Source organism: Rattus rattus, chromosome X (assembly GCF_011064425.1).
Source record: "Rattus rattus isolate New Zealand chromosome X, Rrattus_CSIRO_v1, whole genome shotgun sequence".
Taxonomy (NCBI): domain Eukaryota; kingdom Metazoa; phylum Chordata; class Mammalia; order Rodentia; family Muridae; genus Rattus; species Rattus rattus.
The window spans coordinates 71,875,468-71,889,781 of NC_046172.1; the positions used below are offsets into that span (position 1 = coordinate 71,875,468).

Genomic DNA, 14,314 nt, shown 5'->3' on the forward strand with positions numbered 1-14,314 from the left:
ACCAGAGGACTTAGTTCTTTGTTTGTTATCCTCATTGGAGATAAAGCTTCAGTTGTGTTAATACAGAATTGTAGGCTAGAGTCATGGAAGTATTTTTAAAAAGAAACCTGGTGAAACATACCTTATTCCAAACAGCAATCAAGTTGGTTATTATAAAATACTGATATTTGGCCTATTACATATATAAATTTCAGGCAAAATTAATAATTTTACTCTTTGCATGCTTTTGTATTTCCTGTACAGTTGTGCATGCAACCCATAGAAAATGTGCTTACTGTATTTATAGGTGGTTCATCTAATGAAAAGGCTACATGTATGATTGGATCACTTGTTTATTCTCTTGAGTTTCCCCTGCTTCAACACAGACTATTAAATCGCGTGCTTTAGCCATTGTTTTTAAAATGTTAAAAAAAATCAAGCTTTCAATTCATACATTGATAGCCAATGTGTAGCTTGTGGTTTACAATTGATTTCAATTACTTAATGCTTTATTAGAGGCAGGTTTTCTACATAAAATCAGTGAGCGATGATTTCAGTGTGAATTGTCTGACAACTCACTGTCCTTTCAGTGCTCTGCCTCAGACAACTAAACAAAACCATAGACCCAGCTCTTTGAAAATGGTAATGGAGTTGATAACACACCCTTATGAAAGGAGGAAGACTCCATTTGCTTACTTTCAATTCCCAGCCTTGCCCTGCCAGCTCAGGGATTTCTAGTACGGTTGAATCTGGACAATATTTACAGGATTTGGCATTTCTAATTAATGCTTATGTTTAGGTAAATAAAGCTGGTGAGAGGCTGGAGAGATGGCTTAGTGGTTAAGAGCACTAAGTACTGTTCCTTAATAGGCCATTTAAGACTCAAACTGGATTGCCTGGACCCCTTAGCAAGGGAAGACAATGATACCAGGCAGATTATAGGCCTTACATAGGAACAATTAGTCAAAAAATCTCATTCTTGACCCCTGGCTGCCTGCTCGGTATTATGATTAGCCCTGGGTGCGGGGTTCCTGCGGGCGGGAGGGAGTTGTCCATGGCGTGGCCGCTGCGGACCGATGCCCGCCTGCCGGCTGAGGTAGGGCGAGCGCAGCCCCCAGCGCAGAAGCATGGGCCAGGCCTGTGCTTCTCCTCCGCAGCAGCCTCAGCGGGGCTGGGCAGGAGCCACCGCAGGCGGAAAGTATCCATTATGATGTTGACAATAAAGGCCTTATCTCCAGTAGATATGCTCATATGAGAAGACCCACTCCAAGCACTTTTTAAGTATCTCCCCTTCATTGAACCAGCATGGCAGGGTTCAAGCGAGGCTATGATGGAAAAATTGCTGGATTGTATGATCTGGATAAAACCTCGGGTCGAGGTCACTTCGCAGTGGTCAAACTGGCCAGGCATGTCTTCACAGGTGAGAAGGTGGCAGTGAAAGTCATTGACAAGACGAAGCTGGACACTCAAGCCACTGGTCACCTCTTCCAGGAAGTCAGGTTCATGAAGCTAGTGCAGCACCCCAACATCGTGCGTCTCTATGAGGTCATAGACACCCAGACCAAACTGTATTTCATTCTAGAACTTGGAGATGGAGGAGATATGTTTGATTACATAATGAAGCACGAGGAGGGTCTTAATGAAGACTTGGGCAAGAAGTACTTTGCTCAGATATTTCATGCTATATTCTATTGCCATAAACTCCATGTGGTTCACAGAGACTTGAAACCAGAGAATGTAGTCTTTTTGAAAAACAAGGTCTTGTGAAGTTGACAGACTTTGGCTTCAGCAACAAGTTTCAGCCTGGAAAGAAGCTCACTACAAGCTGTGGGTCTCTTGCATACTCTGCTCCGGAAATCCTGCTTGGCAATGAGTACGATGCCCCTGCAGTAGCCTAATCACACGGATGCTGCAGAGAGACCCCAAAAGGAGAGCCTGTCTGGAAGAGATTGAAAGCCACCCTTGGCTCCAGGGAGTGGACCCCTCACCAGCCACCAAGTATAACATTCCCCTCGTGTCCTACAAGAACCTCTCGGAAGAGGAGCACAATAGCATCATCCAGCGCATGGTGCTTGGGGACATCGCAGACCAAGACGCCATCATAGAAGCCCTGGAAACCAACAGGTACAACCACATCACCGCCACTTACTTCTTACTTGCTGAAAGGATCCTGCGAGAAAAGCAGGAGAAAGAAATACAGACCAGGTCTGCGAGCCCCAGCAACATCAAGGCCCAGTTCAGGCAGTCATGGCCAACTAAAATTGATGTACCCCAAGACCTTGAAGATGATCTCACTGCTACCCCTCTGTCACATGCCACAGTCCCGCAGTCTCCTGCTCGGGCTGGTGACAGTGTCCTCAATGGCCACAGGAGCAAAGGCCTGTGTGACCCAGCCAAGAAAGATGAGCTCCCGGAGCTGGCGGGGACAGCACTGTCCACTGTTCCACCCACAAGCCTGAAGCCTGCAGCCAGTGGTCGGAAGTGTCTCTTCAGGGTGGAAGAAGATGAGGAGGAAGATGAGGAGAACAAGAAGCCTGTGTCCCTGTCCACGAAGGTGGTGCTGCGCCAGAAGCCATCAGTCACCAACTGCCTGACATCTCGAAAGAGTGCCCTGGTGCTCAACCAGATCTTCGAGGAGGGTGAGTCTGACAACAAGTTTGACATGGACGAGAACCTACCACCCAAGCTGAGCCGGCTGAAGATGAACATCGCGTCACCAGGCACAGTGCACAAGTGCTACCACCGCAGGAAAAGCCAGGGCCGTGGCTCGAGCTGCAGCAGCTCTGAGACCAGCGATGATGACTCTGAGAGCCGCCGGCGGCTGGACAAGGACAGTGGCTTGGCTTACTCGTGGCACCAGCTTGACAGCAGTGATGGGACACCAGGCAGTGAGGGCAATGGTGGCTGTCAGAGCAAACCTAGCGGCGGTGGTGGTGTGGACAAGGCCAGTCCAGGAGGGCAGGGCACGGGCGGCAGTGGCCAGGGAGGCTCAGGTGGGACCCCATTGGGTACAGCAGGTTCCTCCAGGTGCTGTGCAGGCCCTGACTCCTCCTCATCCTGCCCCGCCTCTGCCGCTCCACGTGGTGCAGAGCTTGTGCAGAGCCTCAAACTCGTGAGTCTGTGTCTAGGCTCGCAGCTCCAAGGCGCCAAGTACATTCTGGACCCGCAGAAGGCCTTGTTGTCCAGCGTGAAGGTGCAGGAGAGGTCCACTTGGAAGATGTGCATCAGTGCCCCAGGCCCAGGCCCCTCCGCTGACCTTGACCCTGTGAGGACCAAGAAGCTGAGGAACAACGTGCTCCAGCTACCTCTGTGCGAGAAGACCATCTCCGTGAACATCCAGCGCAGCCGCAAGGAAGGGCTGCTCTGGGCCTCCAGTCCCCCCAGCTGCTGCCACGTCATCTGAGCTGTAGCGTGCTCACTTCATCTGTTCTGACGTGACAATGCATGGTCTTTGTGCATGCTGCTACACGCTACTTTTCTTTTCCAGCCGAAAAGTCTACTGTGTGATTTTACATTCATGATTTTCAGTGTGGATGACCAGGATGAAGTTTGTATCTGGAACCCAACGTAATGGACGCTTTGAAATTCATGTTCTGCACTTAACCGGAGGGAAATGCTTTCGTTTCCTTGTGAAAAGCCCAAATTCCTGGCCTGACCTCCGGTGATAGGGAAACTCCATGCTCTGAGGCCCACTGGTGCCCAAGACAGAACCAAAGCAATAACTTGGTGATGCGATGCCCACAGGCCAGCCGTCCGGGGCCTGTGCACCGAGAACCTTAGAGCCACAGTCTGAGCGCCCACACCTGTTTGTCTTAAATGACTGTGAACGCAGTTGGGGCTCTCATATCTTCATTGACAGAAGTGTTCTTGTTTGTAGTAGGTGAGATCAGCTACTTAGTTTGTGAGGCAGCTTACCCCATAGAATTACAAAGAGACGATCTTTTGTGAGGCAATGAGGTGAACTCAAGTCTTAACTCTATTTAGAGTGTGTATGTCTGTCTGGCAGAACAAAAAAAGAGGCTCTGTGTAAGTTTCCCCTGCAGGACACAAGGCAGAGTTTCCTTCAAACCTGTGTGGAGCGAGAAGCACAGGGCCTGCTGCAGTAGCCACAGTGCACACAGGTGGCAGGCAGCAAAGTCAGAACTTCCTGGGGTGGTTTTCCAGGAGCTTGGTGGTGAGGTGGCCTCGGGTTTCTTCCATTCCATGGCAGCGTTTGGCTCAGCTGTGAAGAGCAGCTGATGAGAAACTACTCAGGAAGGGTAGTGCTTGGGAGTCTGTCCTGCTGCCTTCCTACCCACACTGAGCATGAACGAGAGCTCTAGCTCGTCTCTCCCTACCGGCGACTCCGGACTGATAGCTATCTCCTCCCCAGGCATCCTCTCTCGATGCCTGTCCTCCCTGATCTTGGGAAGCCCAGATGCTGGGTTTCCACGGTGCCCCTAGGGGGTTTGTAAGCAGTGTTCAAGCGGCCTGTGGGGTAGGTGCAGCTGGCCAGGGTCCTTTCCTCACTCTTCAGCTGCTGTCCTGTTTCTGAGTGACAGCTGCACCTGAGCATGTGAGTCAGAGCAGGCAGGGCACAGGCCACCACTTTTCTTCCGTGCTCAGTGACTGCTAATTTAGGGTTAGTATATATTACTCAGAACTTCACAGTGTAACCCGACTTTACTAAGTAAAATGATACTTAAGAAACTTCCTAGAGCTAGCTAACAGTTTGTGATTTAAGCTGCAGTCCCTCAGTGTGACAGTCACACAGTTGAGAGCTGTGAGAGTAGACGTGAGTGAAGCCATAGAGCACATTTGCTTGAAATCCTTAAGCAGGGACCTTCCAAGGGCCAGAAGCCAGTGTGGCTCTCAGTGCAGAGCCACATCGGTGTGAGCCAGGAGAGATGTCTATACGGGGCATTGCAATAAACTGTCGCAGCTGTTTTCCAAGTAATGTACATACTCCTCTGTGGTCACGTCCAGCCTCTGAGTGGCGCCTCTGAACTCAGCCATACGCATTTGGTCTCCAGTGGTTTTTATATTCAGGTGTATATACGGTGCTCACTTTAGATCAGCAGTGTTGGCCATTATACTGCAGAGCTGGGTCATAAGCCTTATTAGTTGTGTGTGGTTGGTGACCCTCTAGGTACACAAGTGTCTGTTGAGTGCTGTCTTACCCATTTGTTGACAAGTGGATGTCTGTGCATGTGTTGTGTGTCATGGGATGTCGTCACAGAGGGAGGGAGCAGAACCATCACACCAATAGTGGACCAAACTACTTCCTTGCTCTAACCAGTGACTTGTCCCCTAACCTGTCTTCAGAAGTCACATAGAGTTACAGTAGTGTATAAATTAAATATTGTGGGAAAAGTTAGTCTTGTATATATATATATATATATATATATATATATATATATATGTACTTCTGGAATTCTATCTGTATGTAAAGATGTGACAATCTTGACACCAATTTTAAAAGTCCTGAGCCTGAACTAAGATGTCCGAGGAGTCAGAGTTGGTGTGTGCTGAGAGCATAAACTTGTCAGCTGATTGGTCAGCTGCCTCTAGTCTGGCCAGTCTTTTTCCTTGTGTGAACATTGACAGGTATGTGACAGATGGGAAATAATCTAATAATAAAGTGACATACTGGTGTTCAGCAATAGAAAAAAAAATCTCATTCTTTATATCACCAAAACAATAATGCTGGAGACAATAATTTGGTATAAAAATCAATTTATATATACAAGTGCTCAGTGTCCTCAATTTAATCTTCAAGGACTTATCTTAATAAATAATATCTTAACAACATCCTAATAAATAAAAAGGGGGAGTTATATCCCTGTATGCTATACAATTATTTAATAATGCTCCTTTTATTTCAATTTTAAAATTTGGATGCCAAGGAACTCTGAGTTTATGGCACCCTACAACTAGGCATACTTCTGCCTAGGTGAAATAGAAAGATCCACATATTGGCATGATCCAGGTATTTTTATGGGGAAGAGGGAATCTTTGTGTTTTTTCTACAGGATGCTACAGGAGTGTGCCAGCTGCGTGAGTGGCTGGTGAGACTTGCTGATCCTGAGAGCATGAAGATTCAGCTCTCGTGGTTCGGGTCCCTGGAGCCATTCCTGTGCACTTAGAGGAAGATGGAGGATCCCCCCTCATCTTTTGTCATCATAGAAATTCTGGCGTTGCTGCAGTCATTGTGTCCTGTCCCACCGCAGCCTATGCTCTGACCCTCTGTGCACTGCTGCTTGCTGGAAGCTGCTGTGGACTGGGGAACTCTGCCCTGGTTCTGCAGATCTCAGACATGGTTCCATTGCCTGCTGGTTGCTCCAGAGAAGAATGACTGATCCTGAACTGTCCTGGGAAAGACCTTGGCATTTTTGCTGCTATTGTAGCAGCCATTACTGCTGCAGCCATTGTGTCTGAAGTATCTGGAGTTACCCTCCCCCAATCTATTGTTAGGCAAGCACAGTGGGTGAACTTTCTGGAGTAGTTGCTAACAATTGGGAATTCTAAATTTTATTACAGGAGCGGCTTGACTACAGCCCTTGGTGGTAGCAGCTGAGGAGAACCAGAGAGACAACGAACTAGATGAGGTGCCCACTACTTATTGGGAGAGGCTCAACTTCCACAGTCTCTTAAATTAATGACATCTGGCCCCTGCTCCTTCACCCCTGGGCTCAAGTAAGAGGAATGAGAAGATGATCCAATGTAGCTTTCCTCAGAGACAGAGGTGGCTACACCCCGTCTAAATGTACGGGCCGGTCAAATGCTCCTCTGCCCAGTTTCTCCCCCAATAAACACACACGTATAGCCCAGAACAGTGTGTTACAGCATAAGTTCATTCCTAGCCATTTGGGGTGCAGTCCTAACTGCAAGAGTGGCTCGCCATGGCCGAGCTGGGCACTCTGTGAATGGTCTTTTATAAAAGAATAACGGGGGAATGTAGGGAGCCGTATTGGATTTGGGCCTGGAAAGTCATGGGATTGTTGGACAGAGGCCTCTCCCATGTATTTATGGCACAGGAAGAAAAGACCAAGTAGTAAACACACAGTGTCTCCACTGCATGACCTCTGCTGAGCCCGGCTGATGCATGTGGAACCAACACACCTGGACCACACCTGGGTGGTGGTCAATTTACTTCTGCCTTTTGCTTCCTCAGCCTTTATCCTTGAGATTTAGGCCAGTCTTCTCGGATTTCTCCCTAATTAATTCAGGTCTTGTAGTGGGTCTTTTGTCACCAAAGTCATGAGCCAGGTAGTCATGAGCCAGGTAGTCACGAGCCAGGGTTTCCCACTGTGCTTCCCAGATATTTTCTACCTGGAGACTTGGGTATATAAGTGGTGAATAAAGCTACAGGAGACTCTTCCGCTCTTCCTCTCTTCCTCCTTCCTCTCTCTCTCTGACTCTCTTCTGCTCTTCCTCTTCCTCTCTCTTCCTCTCTCTCTCCTCTCTCTCTCTCTCTCTCTCTCTTCTCTTCCTTCTCCTGGCTTGACACGATAACCTGTATGTATGTGTGTGTGTGTGTGTGTTTCTTACATCCTGCAGGCTTTCGCCCGATTCTCGGTGCCATGTCAGTGCTGGTGCCAACATAAGAGAGTTAGAACAAGAGGATAAGAAGGGGGGGAACAGTCCCTTTTATAGTAAGCCAGGCTTACCTGGCTATTACCAAGTAAATTTGGGGCAGAGCCTAGAAGGAATGCTAATACTAACCCCTAGTCAGATAACATGAAGCTCATGACTACAAAGTATACCTTAATGGTGAGGATTAATAATGCCCAGAAAGTGACAACAACCCAAGATAGCTGTAGCGTTAACAACATTATACTCTCATTTCTTCCTTATCATCACTCCTTTCTACTTCCTCCTCTTATATAATAAATAACAGAGAGGAATGGTAGAAATAAGGCATCTTCACTCCCTGTCTCAGGGACCAAGTGATAGCAGGCTATATCATCACAAGCTGCCAGGATGTTAACACATTCCTACTGTTGTCATGAGTTGCATATTCTCCCCCTGCACATGGGCTACATCCCATTTTAAATGCCAGTTCCTCATCTCTTCATTCTTTTTCCTTTCTCTCTCACTCAGAAGGAGCCTCTGTATATGCCCTTCCCAATAAACCTCCCACATGAGATATGTTGCGTGGTGTGATTTTATGGCATCTGAGGTTTAGAATATAATAATCACCACACTGATGTTATAAAGAACAAAAAAGCCCCAAATAATGGAAACAAATAGGTAAATGTACAAACAACCAAAACTAAAACAACAAAAAACATCAAAACTAAACCAAACACAAAATGCAAGAAATAGAACAGCAATTTAAAGGAAACAAGCTGACCCAAGAGGTGCTTTATCAAAAAACACAACAATGATGGAGGAGAGCAGGCTGGCAAGTTCCCACACAAAGAAGGTTTCTGAGATTTTAAATGATGTTTAGAAATTATATATCACATGACTTAGTCTGGACTACCTTATGTCCAATGGGCATGTAGGCAGGAACATATTAGCTCTTTGTCCTAAGAAATACACTGCAGAGAAGCATTACCTAGATTCTGAGAGTGGGAGCAGGTGGGGTGGGGGGCATTTGGATCTTTGATCTCACAGTTGGAGCATGGTGTTTGGTGCAAACCCATTTTGAGGAGGTGGGTGTGATCACTCATATTTGGTTTCAAAGTAACAATCTCTCATTGCCTTTGTGATGAGTGCTATTTCCTGAAGCAGAACTAGCTGAAAGGAGCACTGCAGAATAAGCTATTTTAAATTAAAGAAAGCAAAAGAGCAGACAAAGCATAAATGGAGAAACAGAATAAGAAGCTGATGGACAGAATACATATAATGAAAGGTCTAAAACAGATTTACTTTGAATTTTTTACCGTCTTTACTATCCTCTGTGGAATTCTGTCTTCATCAACATTTTTGGTTTTGTGTGTGTGTGTGTGTGTGTGTGTGTGTGTGTGTGTTTTCTGAAAGGAAAGACTAAACTTTCATTCTTGAAGGGACTGAGCTTTGTGTCTTCGTATTTGAAATGCATTATTGTAGTTTTCTGATGACCTTTATCACAGGACATAGTAGCACTGAATGGCAAACCCAAGCATCTTCTCTATTACAGACAAATTCTTCCTCACCTTGGAGTAGTCTAATTTCCCTTTAGTATTCATGATCAATTATCCATGAATCACTGTAACTCCCTTCTTTGCATATTAATTCAGAGAATGAACAGCCCACAGGGGTCAGTGGCAGTGTTCATTTCCAGTTCAATTGACTCATTGTTATGCTTCTAATGGTGTTAAAACCTGCCTGGCAGTAAAGCATTAAACTGGGGAAAACAGGAGACAAACATTTTACATGTGTCACTAATCCCTAATGAATGCTAATGGTGCTACTTCCATTTTCTCCATTTATTCCTTAAAGCAATGAGTACTGGCTATGACATTGATTCAAAGCACTATACAGCCTCCTGAAACCTTGCTGGATCATACAATGCATTGCCATCTTATACCACAAAAAGAGTATTATTGGTGGGGCAGGTATGGTGGTTTGTTATCCATACTACCAACACTCAGGAGCCTGAGGCATGAGGCTCAAAGTTTCAAGGTCAGTTTGGGCTACACATTTAATACTTGTCTTAAAATAACATCAACAAAACTAGCATCACATTGAATAAGTCTATCACGCCATTTGTTGAGACATTGAGAGACCTAGATCAGGCTGGCAAAAATAAAACAAAATATTATGGCAGTTACCAGTATATGGTGCCTTGGACTGACGAGCTCAACAAAGAATTGTGAGAAACAGGACGTTTGAGCCTCCATCTTCCCTATGACTGAACATCTATTCAGCCAAATTTTTGTCAGCTGATCTTAAAATGGAAAATTGTAAAGAGTTGACTGTGTGACATTTGTGGGACAATCATGTCTGGTCTAAAAGGAGAGGTGCTTTCATACTAGCTAAACTATAAATTTGAACACATGTCAAAATAGAAACATAGTGAAATAAACAAACATAAAAGCAAAACAAAACAAAAACCAATTGACCTGGTAAAGGAATTAAGAATTCCCAGGAAGGAGTTTATACTAAAGGCAGGTGGATTGTGCCCCCAGTACACAAGCGATGGAGAATAGCATTTAGAGAACTGAGTTCAAGACTATAAAAATTTTTATTAGTTTGTGGCAAAGTAAATCTGCCCTTTATCCAGTCTGGAACCTGGTTCTGCATAAATGAAAATGAATTGCACTGCTTTGAGTCTCTGTGTTACTGTAAGGATCTTGTTACTCGTGGCCTTTTGGAAAGGCCAGTGAAACCCATGACCACAGATCCACTGATGCACTTCTGCTGTAATACACTTCTTTTTGGTATGAGCAATACTGTACTGATATCCCTCCAGGAATGCAGCATTGCTTTTGTTTTACTTTATCTTCCAAAGAGTCAGTTGTCAGACCTTCCCGGGCCCCTGACAGTGTTTAACCTCTGCTGAGCCTTGCTAATGCATGTTCCTAACAAAGAAACACCCTGACCTTTCCGTTTGCCTTGAGCAGCACGCCTGGGTGGTACACTTGGGTGATAACACTGCTAAATAAGTTCCTGTTTTTTGTTCCTCTTTCTTTGTTCCTGAGGGCATAAGCCGGTTTTTTCCACTGTGCTCCTGGATTTCTCCACCCAGTGAACTTGGGGTTTATATTCAATGAATCAAGTAAACGACTTGGCATTCTTTCTTAACAAAAATGAGTGTATGTTTTTTCTTAAACCTCGAAGGCCTATGCCCGACTCTCTGTACCATGGCGGTGTGGGCACCGACAATCAGTTATACAATTTCTTTTCCTTTACATCTTCTCATGATAGGAATTATTTTATAGATCTCAAGGCCAATAAAGATGGACCAGATAAAAAGTATATCTACCTGACTGTTTCTGTACCAATACCACACAGTTTTCGTTGGTATTCTGTCTAAGCTCCTCACCACAGTTGCCTGGCAGCAGCTAGCTGTGCCTGACTATATAGGGGGCTGCTTGCCTCCTCATCTCACTCTGATTCCCTGTTGCTCTTTGTTCTTCACTTCTCTGCTCTCTTTCCCTCTGTCCCTGTCCCTTCTCTCCCCAACCCCCTTCCCCCCATGTGCCCATGGCCAGCCTCCTTTTCTCTCCTCTCCTCTTCTTCTCTCATTAAACCTCTTCATGTGGAACCATGTTGGCTTTGTGTGCTTTATCCGTGTGCAGACCAAGATTTAAACAACAGCAGTTTTTATCACTATTGCTCTGTACAATACAGCTGGAGGTTAGGGATGGTGATTTACAAAGAAGTTCTTTTATTGTTGAGAATAGTTTTCACTATCTTGGGTTTTTTGTTATTGCAAATGATTGCAAATTGCTCTTTCTAACTGTATGAAAAACTGAGTTGGAATTTTCATGGAGATTGCATTGAAACTGTAGATTGCTTTTGGCAAAATGGCCATTTTTACTATATTAGTCCTACCAATCCATGAGCATGAGGGATTTTTCCAACTTCTGAGATCTTAAATTTCTTTATTCAGAAATTTTAAGTTCTTGTCATACAGATCTTTCACTTGCTTGGTTAGAGTCACCCCAAGGTATTTTAAACGTTTTGTGACTACTGAGAAGAATGTCATTTCCCTAACTTCTTTCTCAACCTGTTTATCCTTTGAGTAGAGGAAGGCTACTGATTGGTTTCAGTTAATTTTATATCCAGTCATTTTGCTGAAGTTGTTTATCAGTTGTAGAAGTACTCTGGTCAAATTTTTGGAGTCATATAAATATATTATCATGTCATCTGCAAATAGGGATATTTTGACTTCTTCCTTTCCAATTTGTAACCCTTTGACATCCTTTTGTTGCCTAATTGTTGTGGCTAGGAACTAGTGTACTATACTGAATAGATAGAAAGAGAGTGGGCAGTCTTCTCTGGTTCCTGATTTTAGTGGGATTGCTTCAAGTTTTTCTCCATTTAGTTTGATGTTAGCTACTAGTTTGCTGTATATTGCTTTTACTATGTTTATGTATGGGCCTTAATGGAAAAGAATTGAAGACCCAGAAATGAACCAACACACCTATGGTCACTTGATCTTTGACAAAGAAGCTATAAATATCCAATGGAAAAAAGACAGCATTTTCAACAAATGGTGCTGGTTCAACTGGCAGTCAGCATGTAGAAGAATGCAAATCTATCCAATCTTATAACCTCTTATAACCTGGAACAAATCTCAAGACAAGTGGATCAAGGACCTCCACATAAAACCAGATGTACGGAAACTAATAGAAGAGAAAGTGGGGAAGAGCCTTGAACTCAGGAGCACAGGGAAAAATTTTCCTGAACAAAACACCAATGGCTTATGCTCTAAGATCAAGAATCGACAAATGGTACCTCATACAACTTCAAAGCTTCTGTAAGGCAAAGAACACTGTCATTAGGACAAAACGAAAACCAACAGGTTGGGAAAAGATCTTTACCAATCCTACATCGGAAAGAGGGAGGGCTAATATCGAATATATACAAAGAACTTGAGAAGTTAGATCCCATAGAATCAAATAACCCCATTAAAAATAGACTAAAGAACTAAACAAAGAATTATCAACTGAGGGATACTGAATGGCTGAGAAGTACATAAAAAAATGTTCAACATCCTTGGCCAAAGGGGAACTAGAAATCAACACAACCCTGAGCTTCCCCTTCATGCCTGTCAGAATGGCTAAGATCAAAAACTCAGGTAACAGGATGAAGAAAGGAACACCCTCCATTGTTGAGGGACAACCACTCTGAACCCATTCTGGTGATTACCAGAAAAATCGGAACATAGTGCTACCTGAGGACCCAACTATACCAGTCCTGTGCATATACCCAAAACATGCTCCAACATATAACAAGGACACATGCTCTACTATGATCATAGCAGACTTATTTATAATAGCCAGAAGCTGGAAAAACAAACAAACAAACAAACAAACAAACAAACAGATGCCCTTCAACAGTCGAATGGATTAAAAAAATGTAGTACATCTATACAATGGAGTACTACTCAGCTATTAAAAACAATGATTTCATGAAATTCTTAGGCAAATGGACAGAACAAGAAAATATCATCCAGAGTGAGGTAACCCAATCACAAAAGAACACACATGGTATGTGTTCACTGATAAGTGGATATTAGCCCAATGCTTAAAATACCCAAGACACAATTCACAGACCATATGAAGCTCAAGAAGAAGAAAGAGTAAAGTGTGGATGTTTCATACCTTCTAAGAAGGGGGAATAAAAATACTCACAGGATGAAATTTGGAGACAAAGTGTGGAGCAGAGACTGAAGGAAAGGCCATCCAGAGACTGCCCCACCTGTGATCCATCCCATATACAGTCACAAAACCCTGACAATATTGTGGATGCCAAGAAGTCTATGCTGACAGGAGCCTCATATAGCTGTCTCCTGAAAGCCTCTGCCAGAGCCTGACACATACAGAGGTTTATGTTTGCAGCCAACCATTGAACTGAGAGCAGGGTTCCAAGTGGAGGAGTTAAAGAAAGGACTGAAGGAGATGAAGGGGTTTGCAACCCTATAAGAAGAACAATTATATCAAACAAACCAGAGCTCAGGATAAAGGAACATCTAAGAGTACACTGGGATGGATCTTGGCCCCAGCTGCAGGCGTTAGCAGAGGAATGACTTGTTGGCATCAAAGTGAGGGAAAGGGCCTTGGTCCTGTTTTCAAAGACATTAAGCCCTAGAGAATGTCAGGGCAGGAAGGTGGGAAGGAGTGGGTGGATAGGCAGGGGAGCACCCTTATAGAAGTGGGAACGTGGAAGGAGGGGAGATGGCATAGTGGGTTTCTGGAGGCAAAACCAGGAAAGGGGATAGTGTTTGAAATGTAATTTTAAAAATATCCAATAACATATTTTTAAAAAATAAAATATTTCTGTAAGATTTTGACATTCTGTGGTCTAAGTGACATTATTATTGGGACTATTAGTGCCCCATTCTAAACACACATTAAAAAAATAATGCTTGATCATACAATCATAAGATCTTTATTTGTTACTTCACATCAACGGTTTACAGATAACTGAGTCAGACATCAAACAGGACTAGTCAGGCATTGTCTGCAGCAAATCCTGATCATCCGGAGAAACTCTTGTTACATCATTTGCAGACACTTCATGCATCAAAACTTAATTGTTTGTGCATGTTCCAAAGATCAAAGTCTTTCTGGTTGATGGCCTTTAAATAATTATGCTAGTTTATAACAGAGCTCTAGAGCAGGAAGAAATTATTTATCTTGCGCATCAGAGGATGACAGGTTACCCTTTACCTCTTTACTCACTATTGTTATCTTCC

General features: G+C 44.1%; 1 protein-coding gene across 1 annotated transcript; it reads left to right on the plus strand.

Annotated features, from left to right (window-relative positions):
• The first annotated feature begins 1,178 nt into the window (after positions 1-1,178).
• LOC116888577 (SNF-related serine/threonine-protein kinase-like) lies at positions 1,179-3,523 on the plus strand. The gene is given in 3 exon segments (XM_032889878.1): positions 1,179-1,720; positions 1,723-1,869; positions 1,872-3,523. Coding segments are annotated over 3 exon segments (2,094 nt in total). The 5' UTR covers positions 1,179-1,284; the 3' UTR covers positions 3,383-3,523.
• Positions 3,524-14,314: the final 10,791 nt, after the last annotated feature.